The sequence below is a fragment of the Anguilla rostrata genome, chromosome 14 (genome assembly GCF_018555375.3).
Source record: "Anguilla rostrata isolate EN2019 chromosome 14, ASM1855537v3, whole genome shotgun sequence".
NCBI lineage: Eukaryota > Metazoa > Chordata > Actinopteri > Anguilliformes > Anguillidae > Anguilla > Anguilla rostrata.
Window position 1 is genome coordinate 18,159,992 of NC_057946.1, and position 17,310 is coordinate 18,177,301.

The 17,310-nt window shown below is 43.0% G+C and overlaps 1 protein-coding gene across 1 annotated transcript; it reads left to right on the forward strand.

Annotated features, from left to right (window-relative positions):
- The first annotated feature begins 125 nt into the window (after positions 1-125).
- rbm18 (RNA binding motif protein 18) lies at positions 126-11,947 on the forward strand. The gene is made up of 5 exons (XM_064306880.1): positions 126-232; positions 5,694-5,820; positions 7,158-7,244; positions 9,873-9,958; positions 10,422-11,947. Exons 1-5 carry the CDS (start codon positions 126-128, stop codon positions 10,579-10,581), a joined length of 567 nt encoding a protein of 188 aa, XP_064162950.1. The 3' UTR covers positions 10,582-11,947.
- The last annotated feature ends 5,363 nt before the right edge of the window (positions 11,948-17,310 follow it).

Here is a 17,310-nt window from a genome sequence, read left to right on the forward strand (position 1 = left end):
TCAATATGTAGGTTAGTTTTACCTTCTTTTAGGTATGAGACTGTTGGTAGAGTATGTGCTGAGTTTTTTTTTCATAATTGTTTTTTTAATGAAGGCTCTCCCCTTCTGATTCACTCCAGAAGTCCATGCAGTCAGCAGCAGAAACTTTGGAGAATGCCTCCATCCTATCGGAAAGCTCGTCGCAAGAGGGACATCGCCTGTGGATCGGCAACATTGACCCCAAAATCACAGAGTGAGTTGCTTTTCTGGTCGGGGTTTTGCTGGAATCCCCCCCCCCCGACCCCCACCATTATGATTGATTTAACTGGAGTATAAGCACATGTCTGAGGTGTGTGATAGAGCATGGAAACCCATTCCACTGAGGACCCTGGTTGTTTTGTGCCCACCTGGAGTGTTTACTCTGTCAACCTGTTGCTGCCATTAAACACAAAAAGAGGGAGGGGAGAAAAAACACCACACTCTGAGGTTACCTAGTGGACTCCTGGAAAATGTAAGGCTTGCTTGGACCGGTGTCTAGACAGGCGTTTCCTTCCCTCCTCTCCTCTGTTTTCTTTAAATAACCTGGTATAATAAAAACAGCAGGAATGCCTACAGGCTGGTGATTGGTAAGATTAATTAGTTCACATGTTGGGAGTGTTTGTTGTAGCAGGCCCACTTCAGATCTCACTGAAGGCAACAAGCAGCAGAAGTCCTGGTTCACAAGGTCAGTGTTCTCCTACAGGCACTTTCCAGAATGAGCAGAAACTCAGGGGAGCCAAGCTAGGGGGTTAATTGAGAGCAGTAGTTTGGTTCCGAGGTGAAATGCGTCTGATTTCTATGCTGTATTTCATGTAGATTCTTTGTCTGGAAGATTAATGGCTATGAAGGGCATGATGAATAGGGAGGCAGCAGTTATTGCTGGGATGTTTATTTGCGGTGATTGATCGGTAATGTCAAAGGACTGACATAGCCAGAGAACAGCTCTGTGGTCACCAGGTGGACACCACCAAATCTATGCACTCAGCGATCTAGAACTTGTGAACCCAGAATGTGATCTTTGTATGCTAAAACCTACAACTTTCTCTCTCTCTCAGCGATTCAAATGGCTTGGTCATGTCTTTATGAGCAGTACTGCAAGGCACTAATGAGTCCTGCGTAATGATCTTGGGCCTCTTGCCACTTTCTTGGTCATGAGGGAACCAGCACTCTTGAAGTCTTGCAGTGTTTTTGACGCCTTTGAATGATTACATGAACTGAGCTCAATTTCCTTTTTCTGAATAGTGTAAGACTGTAGAAGGTGGAAATGCTACAGCAAAACAGGAAGAGGCGTTCGTGTCCAATCTGTATAATTAATCAGCTGGCAGAAGACAATTTTCTCCTTCATCACCTCTGAACTGTCGAGTAGCATGAGCCTTTTTTCTTTCTCTCGCATGCCTCCTCATTACCTAACCCTTAGTAAGCAGTCAGGGTCATTTCTCGGTGCAGAGCGCTGGGTTTAGTTCCCTGTACGGGTGTTCTGTGCCTGTCCTCTTGTGAACACCAACTTTGGATGGGGAGAAAGTACCCCCCTACTACTGTGATACTAACTATGCTAAATCCTGCATTGAGATCTGAACATATGAGGGTAATATTCTCCACTAAGTGCGACTACCTACTGTCTGTTTAGGGCTGGGTGATATACCACAACAATAATTTTCGAATGCTGTAATGGCCTTCACCACCATATGGTGTGTTATGTTTCTTTTTCATCTTTTTCTTTTTGATTATACCTGAAGCAGTAGTAAACAACCAAATTAAAGATTCTTTGTGAAATGCTTCCAGACAAAAAAACTGTAACCATTGTTATAGATTGGGTGTTGGTAAGACAGCCAATCAGCAGCAAGGTTATACAGCTTTCTTGTGATCATGTGATGTGCTCTTGTCTATCTCATGGAAGCTACAGGGCTTTGCTGCTGATTGGCTGTCCTATGTTCACCCAATAGATAAGAATGGTGACGGGTTTTCCGGAAAGCATTTTGCGTGGCCTTTGAAGTGTGGCGCTTTACTGCCGCATCAGTTATAATTGAAGAGGAAAAAGACAAAAAGGAAGACAATACACCACACGGTGGCAATGACTGTTACTGCATTTGATAATCATCATCACGGTATATTTCCCAGCCGTATCTCTGTTGCCCTTTCGTGTGAGATGAAAGCATACCCCCCCTTTAAAGTAATCAGTTAACGTGATGCTTCTCTTTCCTGTTGACTATGAGACCATGTATTGTGCAAAATGTATGATGATAATTGTCGGAAGTAGGGGCACAGCAAGTGGAATGTCTTTGATGCTCCCTCACGAATTGTGTCCATCAACGCACGACACCTCTCATTTGAATGTCTGCGCAGTCTGCAGGTGTTTTCGCAAGCAGTTTAACATGTGCTTAAGTGCTTGTAAGATCTTTGCAGATATTAGCGCATCACTTAGTGCACGAGTGTGACAGAGACACGTGTTGAAAAGGGAACATTTAAACAACAACCACCCCGTCCTGGCAGGTTTTCCGCAGGCTATATAGCCACACACAATGCCCCACCCATCAGGTTTACACAGATCGTGCTGTAGACGCAATAAGGTGCTGACACGTTGACCCGTTGGCGTTCCACAGGGGCCCATTTTGGGCGGTGATGGTTTTAGCATATGCTGCAGGTTGTTTGTATTACGACAGGGCCTCCGCGGCGCATTGTCCAGTTGGCCGGGTGGTGAGCGGGAAAGGGGGGTGCCCAGCGGAAGGCCAGAGGAACAGGAAAGAGGAAAGTCCTGTGGAATTCTGGGAAGCTGGGAAATGTGAGGCCAGCGTGCTCCTGGCCTTGTTTGTGGACCTGCTTCACACCGCTGCCGTGGTTACAGTGCGTGCAGGAGCCGCCCACATCTTTATGTTAACATAAGCCAGCGTGATGCCTGCTATTGATCTCACCCTCACCTTTGTCCTCCCGTTCTCCCTCAGTGCTGCTAAAGCTCCCACCGTTTCATAAGGGGAGCTAATGAGCAGTATGAGTGAAACATGTAGCAGTTTTACTAATGTGATGAATTTCAATTGTTCAAAGATTTAATTCTGATATGTAAAACAATTGATGTTTGAAAAACTTCTGGGTGGGTTTAATGACTAAAGCTCTTGATGATTCACTCCAAAGAATCAAATCCTCACTGTGCCAATCCCAACTGTGGAAGAGAGTCTCATGGTGTGCTGCGTAATTGGCCATAATAACCTCATAACTCCCCACCTCATTGTGCAGCTCAATGCCCAATCAGGTGGCTGATGCCTGCTTTCAGCATGGAGAAGTGCTGGCTGGCTGTACATTATACAAAGGAAGCGTTTACTGCACTGCACCCTCTGAAATCAGTGGCAGCAGCGAGGCAGGCCTCCAGTTATAAGCGAGCATTCAAATCTGGGGAAAAATAAAAATGCAGATGGAGTGTAGTTAAAATGAAAGTAGCTTTGCCGTTTTTTGCCTGTTGCACTGCTGTATCCTCTGCACGTTCTGTGCGCCGGTTGTGAGTGACCAGATGATATCAGGACCGTGTGTGCGCAGGGTTAGCCTCAAGGCGACCGCGGGAGGTTAAGCTGGGCTGCTCCGTCTGCACCTTGGCACATGGCTGCCTTGGCCCGGGCCCACGCTTTCACAGAACACCCTCGAGTCAAGAGGCCACTCCTCCACACCAGTCCTTCAGCTGTCTTAATGGGCCCCTCGAGAGGCACATTGTGGTCTGTTTAAAGCCAGAAGTGGATTCTGTATATCAGGCACTATCAATTCCTCAATCTGCACCATTACAGGAAGAGCTTCCATTCTCGGCTGGAGGGGTGGAGTCTGGGAAAGTGAGAAATGCTCCTTGGAAAAAGCCCCAGGGATGCGAGGGGAAGACATTAATACAGCCTCCAGGACCCCCCACTTCTGCCGTTCATACCTTTCCAAGATTAAAAATAGCCTCGGCCAAAACAATAAGGCAATCCCAGCGACCTCTCCGACACTTACACAAGCTAATTCCCAGGCAGCCTCGATTGTCACTCAGGAAAAAAAACAAGTTCCCTGGATTTTTGTCATCGATCGGTCCCTGCTGTCGAGTCAGCCCAAGGTCACTTACTCCAGCTATTATGTTATGCACTCCCTGTTCAAGGGGTAGTCCTGGCTCAAAGGGATATTTATATTATAGATCTAATTAGTCTGTTTATGTTTGCTTTATATCGAATTGCTCTGTTAAATGGATCAGTTGATAAATCAGTAAGATCACATTTCCAGATCAGTGTAGTGTAGTGTGTTGACCTTTTATATGGTTGTATTCACTTTATCTCTGGTGATAAATTGGTCCATGTGCTATTCATTCTTTTAAAGAAGAGCTTGACTGTGGCACTGAACTAGTGGTCAGATTTTTACCACAGGCCAGTTTGCTGTATTCTGCTGGCCATACTACACAATGAAAAAGCTTGTTGTGTAACCATGACAAAGGCTGAAGTTGTATGAATGTACGCTCTTCCTCTGTCTGTATTGGTGGTTGTGTCCCGGGTTGTGTTCACTCTGTTCTCAGATAGGAGAGCCGTAAAGCACGCCTGTGTAACGTGTACCAGCATACAGGCTCTGCTTTTCTGCGTGATCAGATACATTCTGTCATGCTCTGCGATGTGGCCTCTTGGCCTCATAGCAGGGGATGTCTCTGCCATTCTTGGGCAAGTCCTGTAATTTGCAAATGTTTTTTTTCACATTGCTGTCCACTGGTTTCCTCTGGGCAGCATGCAAGTAGTAAATCTGAAAAGTGTTGCGCTGGCTTCTCAAGCAACCTTCCGCTATTAATTGATCTGAGCAGCGTCAGAGCTCAGGGTTGTGTAATGCTCCTCAAATGCTATGTTGTGTGGCAGGAGTATTTAGGGTTGTGTAATGCTCCTCAAATGCCATGTTGTGGGCAGGAGTATTTAGGGTTGTGCAATGCTCCTCACATTCTATGTTGTGTGGCAGGAGTATTTAGGGTTGTGCAATGTTCCTCAAATGCCAATGTTCTGTGGGAGGAGTACGTAGGGTTGTGTAACGCTAACACTGTGTCAAAGTGTTCAGGATCACCTCCGGCGCTGGACCGTTTCCATTCCTGCGTTTCCCTGATACTGCGGGGGAAGTAAACAACAATACCGCGCGCAGTCAGGATGATTCCAGAACATGTGCGCTCATGTGCAGTCATAGGACGTGTCTCACGGGGGAGCACTTCCATATTGGGGTGTTCAGAGTATTTCGTCGACAGTGAATGGTGGCTTCCAGGGTGATGGTGGCGGGCAGAGGGGCGGGCATGTTTCATTTCCCACGAGTCCTATTGGCTGGTGAAGGCTGTTGTGGTTCTAATGCAGTTCACAGTTGTAAATGTTTTTCTTGAATTAAGCTCTGGTGGGAATTCTCACTTCCTCTTCTTTATTTTCTCATTGTCCTCTTGCTGTATCCTTCGTATTGTGTTATTAAAAGATTTATTGCTGCTCAAAGGTGTAAAGACCCTGTCATGCCAATTAGGGCTTGACACATGGAGAGAGGAACGCCGTTCCATATTGCTGAATATCTCAATGCCCATTGTACATGAATAATACATTTCTTTTTATAGTTTGCTTATTGTTCTGAATAGCTGTTTGTTTAATAAGAAACAGAGTGTCATCAGCAGTGAAATTGAGCAACATATCTGTGGATTGAGAAGTTCTGTGTTTTTCTCACAGGTACCACCTGGTGAAGCTTCTGGAGAGGTTTGGCAAGGTGAAGCAGTTTGATTTCCTTTTCCACAAGTCTGGCCCCCTGGAGGGCCAACCCAGAGGGTACTGTTTTGTCAATTTCCAGACTAAAGAGGTAGGCGTGTATATCTGACCTCTTAAAGAGCTTTTAATGGTATTGTGCATTCTTGTCTTTTATGATATTGTTTGCTGCAAAATGTGTTTCTTGCCTTTTGTTCTGAATAGCATGGAGATGCTAACTGTGATGCGCAGGAAATTTCTGTGTGCAACAGACAATGAAGCTCTCCCATACTAAAAGCTTCCAGAATACACAAATCTGTTTCTCTCCAGTATTTAGTCTAAAGAGGCACAGTGCTTAAAGCAGCTTCATACAGAAATGAACATTTCCGCTCCATCTTTAAAAATCTGGCAAGTAATTAGATTAGCATGCTGGCTTTTGTTCCAACAAATTCCGAGTTAATTGGTCCAATTTTCTCCTGTGCATTTCCTAAAGTACATTGCACTGGAATATTTCTTTACTGTAGGGCAAAAGTATAATCTTTGTATGTGGTATGTAGAAAAAAAAATGTTCATAATAATTGGGCAAACGGACGTTATAAGAAGTAGTACAGAAATCATCATGTGCACAGCCAGCTAGTAAATGAGTTAGGGAATCCCCTGGGTAGGGAACTGTATGTTTCAGAATCTTCGTCATGTTCATTTGAGACTGCAGTCTTATGCAGAATCACCATTGGCGTGGTGCTCAGGTTTTGACATGCTGTTTTCTGTGAGCTGTGACTTAGAGCCTGACAGCAAAGCCAGTTCAGAGAGACTGGGTTCTCTGCATTGCCATTCTGTCATTTAGATGTCAGTCTAATCATCTTTCATGGCACATCAAACAGCAGGCTGCGATTTACCAATGACAAGTGACACTGCTAGACGGTGGCTAAAGGAACTTCTGTCTCCTTGATGGGCAGGCCTCTTCTGAATGAGGCTGTGGCAAATCCCGCAAAAAGGTCTGGGGTATCTGTGCCAATGCCACGCCCACTGCTGCTGGCAGCCTCTCGGGATGGCACTCAGTCATACCATCTCCCAGGGACGGAGGGTGGTAATCGGTGGGGAATTCTCTGCCTCACTGCTCACTAACGTCTCCTCTGGCACTCCTGCGCCCCCTGCAGGCCAGTCCTCTGTCCTCCCGAGGCTGTGCAGCTTCGCTGCTGGGCTGTACAGTGAAAAGGAGCAGTTGCAGGCTGAACATTCCTCAGTGCACATATTCTCAGCTGTGCTGAGTTGGCAGAGGACATTGTTTGGCTTCTCATTGTTACTGGGCATTCCAAATTTTTTATAAAAACGGAAAAACATATTATGTAAAACGATTTTTTTCTTAGAATTGACTGTGTGCTGGTTATTAATGATGAGGATTATGAGGACGAGAATGATGATGATGATGACAATGCCAACTCCATCCTGCAGGAGGCGGAGCGAGCGATCCAGTGCCTGAACGGGAAGCTGGCCTTGTCTAAGAAGCTTGTGGTTCGCTGGGCTCATGCACAAGTAAAGGTAAATATCCCGCAGGTGTCGTTAGTGTGCGGGGCACTGCTGGCTCATCCTCCTGGCTAATCCTCCTTGCCATCACTGTCCATTCTGATGGCTCTCAAAACAGCCCACACTCACATACGCAGAGCTGCACATGCGCTCTGACAGATCTCACTGCACACGGGGCTCTTGTTGGTTTTATGGGTTCCTTGAGGACAGTATGAGATGAAATCTTTTTAAACTGTGTGCTGTATTAGTTAAAGATGCCTTTATTAGTCTGGTGAGTGAGTGATGGTCTCTGCTGTCATCAGTGGAGGGTTTTAGTGAGGGTCTGCCTCTCATTGTTAATGTGTGAGTGAGGATGTATAACTCATCAGTACGGTGTGTGAGTGAGGATGTATAACTAAGTACAGTGTCATAATGAGGATGTATAACTTGAGTAAGGTTTGTGAGTGAGGATGTATAAGTTCAGTACGGTGTGTGAGTGAAGGTGTATAACTCATCAGTACGGTGTGTGAGTGAAGGTGTATAACTCATCAGTACGGTGTGTGAGTGAAGGTGTATAACTCATAGAGTGTTAGTGAGGGTGTGGAGCTCATAACTGCAGTGTGTGATTAGAGTAAGTGAGAAGAGTCAGGACAGTAGCCGATGCCTCTAAGAATAGGCAGCTGCCGTGCTGAGTGAGGAAATCCTGTATGGGCTAGAATGACGCCCCGCTGAGGCCAGCGGGACACCAGACTCAGGTCAAGGTTAACAGTGCAGACTTGTTGACAACAACAGGCAGCTGCCAATCCTGGTTCCAGCCAAACACGGTTAAAGCCACGTTTCCTAACATGTCTGAGTGGTAAATAACATCTGCGTGGCTGCAGTCTACGGCCTGCATCTGTCTCAAGGGCTTCCCTGCACTTGTAGTTTTGAGAGCGTTGTCTACCTCATCTCTGCTCTGAGGGTTTGTGCTCTCAGTCCAGTCTGTCTGTTCATAGAGGGGATGGTCTGAAATCTCGCCATTGGTTGGCTTTGAGATTTTTATTTTAAGATTTTTTTTTCCATTAAGAGCCTATCCAAACCCCAGCGGCCTCCATGGTTACGGTTTTCAGTGGCACTGTGTCCTGTTTTCTCTGCACCACCAGGTCAATCATCTTACAGTTTTTCCTCTGGGAGCGAAGTAGCTCATTTGCGTAGTCAATCTCCAAACATTGCTGGCAATTCCCCTGCATTCCTGAGTGTGATCTTCCAGCTGACTCTGACCTGTGTGATCTCATCTTTACTGATAAACAAGGCTCAACCGAAGAGTAATGTTACACAGAATCATATGTTTTAATATTTCAGGCAGCTCAACCCACAAACATGCTTTCCCAATTAATTCTGTTGCTGGCGAAGGGGAGTGAGGGACTTGCTGTGTTCAAGAGCGTCATTTTTTTGGAATGTTTTCATAATCCCGATGCTGTTTGTGTGAGGGCGTGTGTGTGTGTGTGTGTGTGTGTGCGCGCGCATGTGTGTATGTGCCTGTGTGTGTGTGCATGCCTGTGTGTGTGCCTCTGTGTGCGTGCCTGTGTGTGTATGTGCCTGTGTGTGAGTGTGTGTGTGCGTGCATGCCTGTGTGCGTGCCTGTGTGTGTGCGAGCCTCTGAGCGTGTCTGTGTGCGTGCCTGGGTGTGTGTGTGTGTGCCTCTGTGTGTGAGTGTGCATGTGTGTGTGTGTGTGTGTGTGTGTGTGCGTGCCTCTGTCTGTGCCTGTGTGTGTGTGTGTAAGAGTTCAGGCAGGACAGAGCATAGGCCGGGTGAGTTTGTGCTGCTGCAAAGACGTGTGCGTGAAACAGCCAGGAGCAGTTTGCACTCTGCTGCTGAAAAGCAAGAATGAGCATGTGCCAGAAACAACAGTTCCCAGGAAAGTTGACAGGAGAGGAGGCATGAAAGGGGGTCTGAGAGGGGTGGTTGGAAAGGCCTTGTCCTGGACAGCAGCTGACCCTTCACAGTGTTGAACTTGTAACTCGTAAGTTCATTGAATTGTCACACGTTTGATTCTGATTTCCCTGGCAAATCAGTGTTGATGTGTAAAGTTTGAGCAATAATATGCATGTTATGTGATCGAACATTAAAACTAAGCATCAGAAAAAAGGAGCCATGTTTGTGGCAATATCAGGGAATAAATATTTATTTCTAATGCTTTACAGGATAAAAATTGACCGTCTGTGTGAAAGTTATCTACGGAGGCACGGGTGAATAATGTGTCTTGTGCGGAATTAGACTTTGGCGAGTGCTTCTCTTGTGGTATCCGTGTTTCCTGCCCTCCCAGACTAGTGCTGCGCTGAGAGCCATTCCAGTGGCCTTTCTGGGGAAGAACACTGGTGTGTGAATGTTGTGCAGTCGTGCTTCTCCCACATGCCTGAAACTGGGAGGAGAATTGGCCAGAGGCAGCAGCAGCAGCGGTCTCTTTTCCAACAAAATGACCGTAAGATGAATGAACGAAGCCCAACATCTGTGGCCTGCGCTGCTGATCTGGTTTTGAGGAATGGGTTCCGATAAGACTCCCAACAACACGCTCCGCATCGCAACCCCTTCTCCCTTCCCTCAGCCGAACTTCAGCTTTCCTCTTTGTCTTCCTTTTGCGTTTTATTTGTTTTTATTTTTAATTTTAATCATTTTGTCTGTAGAAGTTTGACCAGTTCCGAGGGGACAAAGCCATGCCGGCCAGTCTGGAGCCCTCGTCCAGTGCAGAAGAGCTGCCCACTTCCCTGAGGTCTGTAATGTTACTCCAATGACTGTTGTTTTATTTGTGTGTGTTACATTTCATCTTCTTATCTTTAGAAAGTGTCTTTGAGTTCCCTGAAAAGCGCTATATAAATACAATGTATTACTATTATTATTATTATTATTATTATTATTATTTTGTTATTAATAATGCATCCAGCCAAACCACCAGCTCTTTTCCTTTGCAAACTAGAGAGCAGAAGAGTTTTAACGTAATAAGAATTTGTCTATGCTCACAAGACTGGAGGGCAGGCCCTGTTCCTGCATAATGTGCAGTGCAGAGGAGTATCATGTAGCGTTTTTATTTTCTGGGGAAGAGCAGAGAGAGCAGTCCCAGTGCCCCCCCCCCCCGAGCAGCAGGCCCGTGTTGAGAGCAGCGGCGGAAGATGAAAGTGCCGCGCTTCTCAAGTGGCTTTTCGTTTCTCCCTGTGCTCTTTCATGCCGGTCGGCAGCGTGAACGCCAAGATCCGCGCCATCGAGGCCAAGCTGCAGATGATGGACGAGAAGCCGGACGAGGAGTACTCCGGCCCGTCGATGTACCTGTACAACAAGCCCCCGGAGAAGAAGCGCCCGGCCCCCTACACCAAGTTCGGCCGCAAGTTCAGGCGGTGACACGGCCCGCGTCGCCACGGTCACATTCCGCTGCGCGCTCGCTGTGAAGGACTGTGCCTTCCTGAGGCCTCCTGTGTTTGAACCCGCAGGACCCGCGCATAGAGTGCTCACACTGAAACTGTCTTCTGCTCCGTGATCACGCTGTAATATATGAGGTTTGTGAGAGAGGAGTCGGGCCAAACACCCTCTGATCGTCTGGCTCTGGGTGTGTCGGTCGGCCATCACAGGGCTCTAGTGCTCCCCTTTTAGGGGCATTTCCTCCTGAAAGCTGATGTGTGCTAACCGGATGCATCAGTGTGCTCGGGAGCCCCTGTACCCCTTGGAATAAACGTTAGCGTAGAGCCCTGCATCGGGCCACATGTTTGGCTCTGATGCTAGCAGAATAACGATGCTCGCTTTTTATCGGTGAGATTTTTTGCCTTTCATTTGTTACATGTGGTCCTTTGTAGAACCGTTTTTATTTTTAGGATGGTTTTTGTATTCCAGTTTTGTACCAGTTTAGCTGGAATATTTTAATAGGTATATCTTGCTATTCTATGACATCTTTTCCATTGCCTAATCATTCACATTTATGAGCGCTTGTGCATACTGATTTTTCCTAACTTTAGATGATCTGGAGTGTCTGGTTTATTTTATCTGCTTTTTTCCTGGACTAATCTGCTCACTCTGAAGACACTGACGAAGCAATGGACTTGTTGGTCTGTAGTGAAACAGAAGACATTCTCATCCACAGCATTGAATTATGCACTGCAAATAGAGGAAATCAGGGTGACTCAGATGGTTCTTAATGACCCAGAGTATCAAAATATCTTCATCTTTCTTCCCAGAGTCTCAGTCCCAAATGGGTAAACATCATTAACCAGTGTGATTAAATTTGCATTATGAAAGGATACATTCTGTTCTGTTTGCCCAATGCACGTCTCACATGTTCTGTACACTTATGTTTCTTCTCCTTTTGGCCAATGATGGTGTCTCTCAATGTGTTGCAGTAGTTCAGACTTAAAGAACAGCTTCTGTGTGATGTTTGTGTCCTGCTTCAGATTCAATGCACAGTATCTCCTGACTACCGGCATACGGTCATATTATAACCAGACACTCACGCCGTGATGCTCATCACTTTGCTCAACTTCCTGTTTCTCCTGAAGGGCGGCAGTGGAAACACGGTGCCGAAACACGCTCGTAGTTACAAATGCGTGTGGTTATCTGGATATCAGTGGTCAATGGAAAGGCTTGACAAAGCAATCATCATTCAATCCAGATGCGATTGCTGTGGTCAACTTGACAGCGAAAACGCTCCATTGCAATTTTGCCTTTTGAGTTATTTGGTAATTGAATTGAATAGGAACAAATAAATCAAGCAAGTGAATGTGTGTTGATTTCTTTTCCTTATGTGGGTGTTCGGCAGCCCTGTTCACTGTTTCAAGGCTGTGGTTTGTACTAAGTAATCATATTATATTGTTCTGTGAGGGCTGTAATGGCCATGCATATTATAGTTTCAGGTGCTGCAGCTAATTTTGCCATCATTCAATAAATCACATTGATTGGAAAGGATACCAGAATTTAATATGTGACCCACTGTGTTCATGCCATGTAATGACATGTTCAGCCATGCACTCATGCCTGATACTTGTTGCTCTGACATATTTGTCAGGTTCTTGCACAGTGGACTAGCAGGTGTTTTCTACTGTGCAAGGTAGTTTTGCATGTGTAGGAGTTCTGTGGTGCTTTGAGCATCATGCACACTTGTCACATTTCACCTTTTTAAAATCTAAGTGTGCGTTTACACATGCAGGCTTTTCACTGAAATATTCATTTAAATTCCAGATTGGTGCAAAAGCATAGTGTAAATAATAAATGGAACCCTGAAAGAGTTATCTCAGTGTTGTGAACATATTTTATGTTAGCTTTAGTTCTGTCACTGTCCTCTTTAATTAGCTTGGTATAAAATGACAAGGGATCTAGAGGAACACATTAGGTATGCATGATTTTAATCATTTGAAAATTTAAAGATCATACTCCATAACACCTTTATGGCTTTTGCTAATGGATTCTTTAGAACCGTTCTTAGATTTCTGTGTTGGGAGATGGAACATGAGGCACAGCTGTCAGTAAATTCAGGCTTCATTTTGTACAGTAACGGGACAGCAAGCAAGCATGCAATGTTCTGTAGCATTTCCTTTGCTGAGATCCATGTAATCTATGTCCTCATTATAATGGTGTTTTGGATATTATCGTTATTTTCATTAGCATGACCTCTAAGTCCAACATTAATGAGATTTCTATCAGAAAAGAAATAAAGGCCAGAGTTTTGTATCATGAATGCAAATGTTTATTTGTGTCATTCTAATAGAACTTGAATTGGCTATTTTAAAATTCCTTGTGACTTCACTTACATGGCCCCATGGGTCCCTGTACCCCTCCCCTCCCTGCTGATATAGAGCCTTCAAGTATTTAGTTTCCCTGTCAGTTGGATGCTGTAACCTCCGTCCGACACATCCCCGTGGGTTAGTCATTTTCCTGCTTTCCTGCCTCTGGTGTACTGACGATGTGCAGTCCTCCAGTTCACTGCTTACGCTAGACTGTTCTTTTAATAGTGAGGTCTTAATCTGCATTTTAATCTGGGTTTTTTTTTGCAAACGAGTTGTTCAGTTGACCTCTTGCATAGTCTAAAACATAGGACTGATTATGCATATTGGGTTGGCTGCTGAAGCGTTTGTCAGGGATGAGATACAAATTGTCTTTGGGCAAGAATTTATTTGTTGTGATTCTTTATACATTCAGAAGCGGTTGTAAACATACTTCTTCTTGGGTATATAGTGTGCTTGTTTTCTCTTGTGTGAAGATCAGAATCAATTTTTATTTCAAAATATGCACATATCGGAATCAATTCCTGTGTGACCTTGGATAACGAGCATATGTACTGTGCTATTTTATTTGTAACAGTAGTAGTATATTTGATAGAGTTGTCTGTCTGTGTTGCTTCTGCAATGATGTCTTATCTTTCATGGCTGTTCATCTACTAGTAACAGACTTGACTGAAGCAAACGGTTACAATGCCTACTTTTGGCCAGCTTACTTGAGACCAGGATATGGCAACTACTCTTGATGAAGAATATAACACAACAACATGGGAGAATATACCCTAAGCGTTAATAAAGCTTATTCCCTACTTCGTGAAAAAATATCAACTACCTTAAACCTCAAAAATGAGGATTTCATTTTACAGGGAAAGTTTAAATAAAAAAGGAATAGTGTTTTTGTTTTGTTTTGCAAGGTTCCATTCGTTTCTGATGGACTAGAATACACATGACTGTAGCCAAAATGTAATTATTATACCTGCTTTTATAGTTCTTGAAGTACTAAATCTGAATTTTTGTAGTCATACATTTCTTAAAATGACATCAAGCTAAAAGTTTGTGTAAAATAAGTCAAGAGATACACTAAAAAAGATCCATCACTATTCTGGTGAGTTTGAAAGAATATTTTTAACGTAATGCAATGCACCTCCCATAATCTAACTCTGAGAATCTGTAAGAGATTCATAGATCATAGCTTACATAATACATACCCATGTGTTCAGATAGTAATAATAATAGTATAACTGTAACGTGTCTGTAAAAATGTATGTAATTATTATAGACATGCTATTTAGGGGGTGGAAGTATGTGGAATACACTTACAGTTTTTTTTTTTTTTACTTGACTGACTTTAATTGAACAGATATGAATTAATAGGGTGATTTATTGTTCTTGTAAAAATATTTGACATTGCAATAATTCATCAGATGTTTGGACATTAGTCATAGCATATAATTTCAATTTATTACAATTTACAATGTAATATTTTACAAATGCTTTAGCCATATGTACTCACAAAAGTGCATTTCACATGATAAAGGTCTGGGAATCACACTGTAGCAACTGTTGGGTTTAAGGAAAAATATAAATCTGATCAAATTAAACCAACCCATTATTATTTGAATAGAAAAAGAAACATATACAGCGTTGTTATTTGTAAATATGTAAATTGCTCTAATATTTCACTGTGTAATTTCTTTTACATTATCTTTCGATTTTCTTAGACTGACAACGGCTGTTTCTCTAAAGTGGCATTGTATATCAATATGACAAGCCCCTTCTAACAGCTACACCAATTACATTATTAGACCTATTGTGACATCATTTGGAGGCAGTGTGATGCTTGTAGCGAATTAAACCAGCATTGACATACACTGTGCTCTGTAAGAATGATATGTAGGCCACTCCATACATGTAGTGAATGGAGTCTGAAATGCTCCAGGTAGAAACTGTGAAGATTTTAAGGCATGATTTGCTTACAGTGCTCCTCACTTAGGGCCTACTGCAACAAGATGTTAATGCAAAAAGTTAATGCAGTCTTGTGAGTGCCAAGAGACTGACTGAGAAGAGACCTCAGAAGAGTTTTGACCAGAAATTAATTAAAATACACAAGAGCACTTATGCATATTTAATCAGACATAACAAGATGACAGGCTTGAATAATTAAAATGTAATCTTGATAAATACATTTGAAAAAGAAGAACATCATTTTGTAATATCTTTCTTATTTTTAACATACTCAAGTAAAACACAATTATTTAACTTCAATAAGATTGTGCCATGTACATGTCATTGAAATGCTCTCTTGCAACAGCACTTGCAATTTGCACTGTATAGTATATACATACAGTAACTCCTGTACAGGTGACACTTTCACCATCTGTGAAAGATACTTGCAAGAACATTTAACGGATATTCATTGTGATACGGTCCAAAAAAGCGTGCTGCCCGTAATGCCCCTGTACTTGATCCATGAACACTCCTCAGGTGTCTGGCGGTTGTGCTTTTGACGGGTATCCCAGTCTTAGGGAAACAAATGAGGATGCAGCTCCTCTCCACTGCCCTCTGCAGTTGCACCTGCATATGGACGTTCCATATCTGTGCTAACATCTCAGAAATATTTGCACTATGAGGGATGTTACAGTTTTAAAATGAAATAAAATGTGTATGACAGTGAAGAGTATTTTCATGGAATCTGCCTTAGAACTAACGAGGAATGATGGCTGGCAGCTATGAAACTTGCTATTAAAACACTACACTTGTGCACTTCACAAGGAAGAGAGCCCACAGTTGATACATTCTTAAGCAACACTTTAAGTGTCCACTAGCCGAAGAGCAAATGGTTGATTCTATGGTTCAGACTGGGACACACCTCATTTATAGGGCAGTACTCTACCACCATACCTGACATTCTTGTGAAATAATGTCAGAATCAACGCAAGCCAAACTAAATAATTGTATCATGGCGATAAATAGCATAACAAATAATAAATTATTTAACAGTCTAATAAAATAGCTATTTTTGTAGAAGTTTAGCTATACGAGTTCTGGTTTTGTGTCATGTCGGCCGTCTCTTCTGATATAAATTCAGATTGTGCAAGCCAAAGTGCATTGGAACGATGTGCATTCATACCTGTGTTCTTTATTTATGTAACTAAATCGCACTAAAGGTGGTGGGTGCTCTCATGCATTCCGTATTCCGAGCGAAAGCACTGTAGAACCTCTAGGTCTTCGCATTTCATTTGTGGCAACATGCGGAGCTCTGTTGCAGTTGGAAACAGATTCAATGATTATCCCAAAAATGACGGCCCCGTAATGGCAGATCAATTCCGACTTACTTTTAAAAAAAGCATGTTTTATAATTTGCATTTATTTGTTGGCTTATGTGCCCTTCAATATTGTTAATATTAGGCTATACAAGCATTTGGTATCTACTGAAATTATGAGAAGTGAGTAGCGTCTAATATTTATACTTTCATTGGAAGGTTGGATTCATTTTTATTCGAGTTTTGTATTTTTAAACCGATAAAATGTATAACCTTGAGAGTGAAGTACTGCACAGCCACATTTTCCGTTTAACTTAAATTTCAGTAGGCTATAACGCGAATTATATATTAAACAGCCTAGTGCCCCACTTAGGATTCAAACTCTGGAACATCCATTTGAAGGATGGAGTTTCAGGTTAAATGGCACATAATGATATTTCTATTGCCTATTCTTCCAATGGCATATGCGTGCCTTCTTAATAGCAAAATAAATTCGGATCACATAGAAACACTTAGGCTTAATGAAAATAGTCTAGTGTAGGCCTAAAACTATTTAATCGTTTTAACACAGAGTTCATTGGTGTCCATTATACTGACAGCAGTAGCCAGTTCAGAAAAAAGCATATTACATTTAGAAAGTAGGATTGAAATTTTACTTATTGACTGGTGGGATGTTCCGTCCAGCTCTGTTACAGTAAAATGTTCAGTGTTAAATCAACTCTTACAGGGTACATATGGTCCTACTTTGGTCCCTTTAGGACTCATATGTACTCTGTTAGATTTTAAGTAACACTGGACATTTTCTTGTGTACTTCTTTGGCACGACATATGTTCTTGTCGCTGTCATTCTCATCAAATGCAGGTTCTTAATTTGGATTGAAGTCGGCGAGAATATGTGGAACAACCGTTTCAGGTAATATTAGTAACCAGTGTATGCTTTCTTGTGCAATTTGTCGGAGAAAATTAATAGCCTACTTGATATCGTTCATCCTGTATATAGACGTTTGACTAAACCGATCTCAGTCATTTATGAAATAATGATCCGCACAATGAAGGTTTGTTTGTGTTTGATTATTATCATAATTATTATTAATAGTAATAAATAA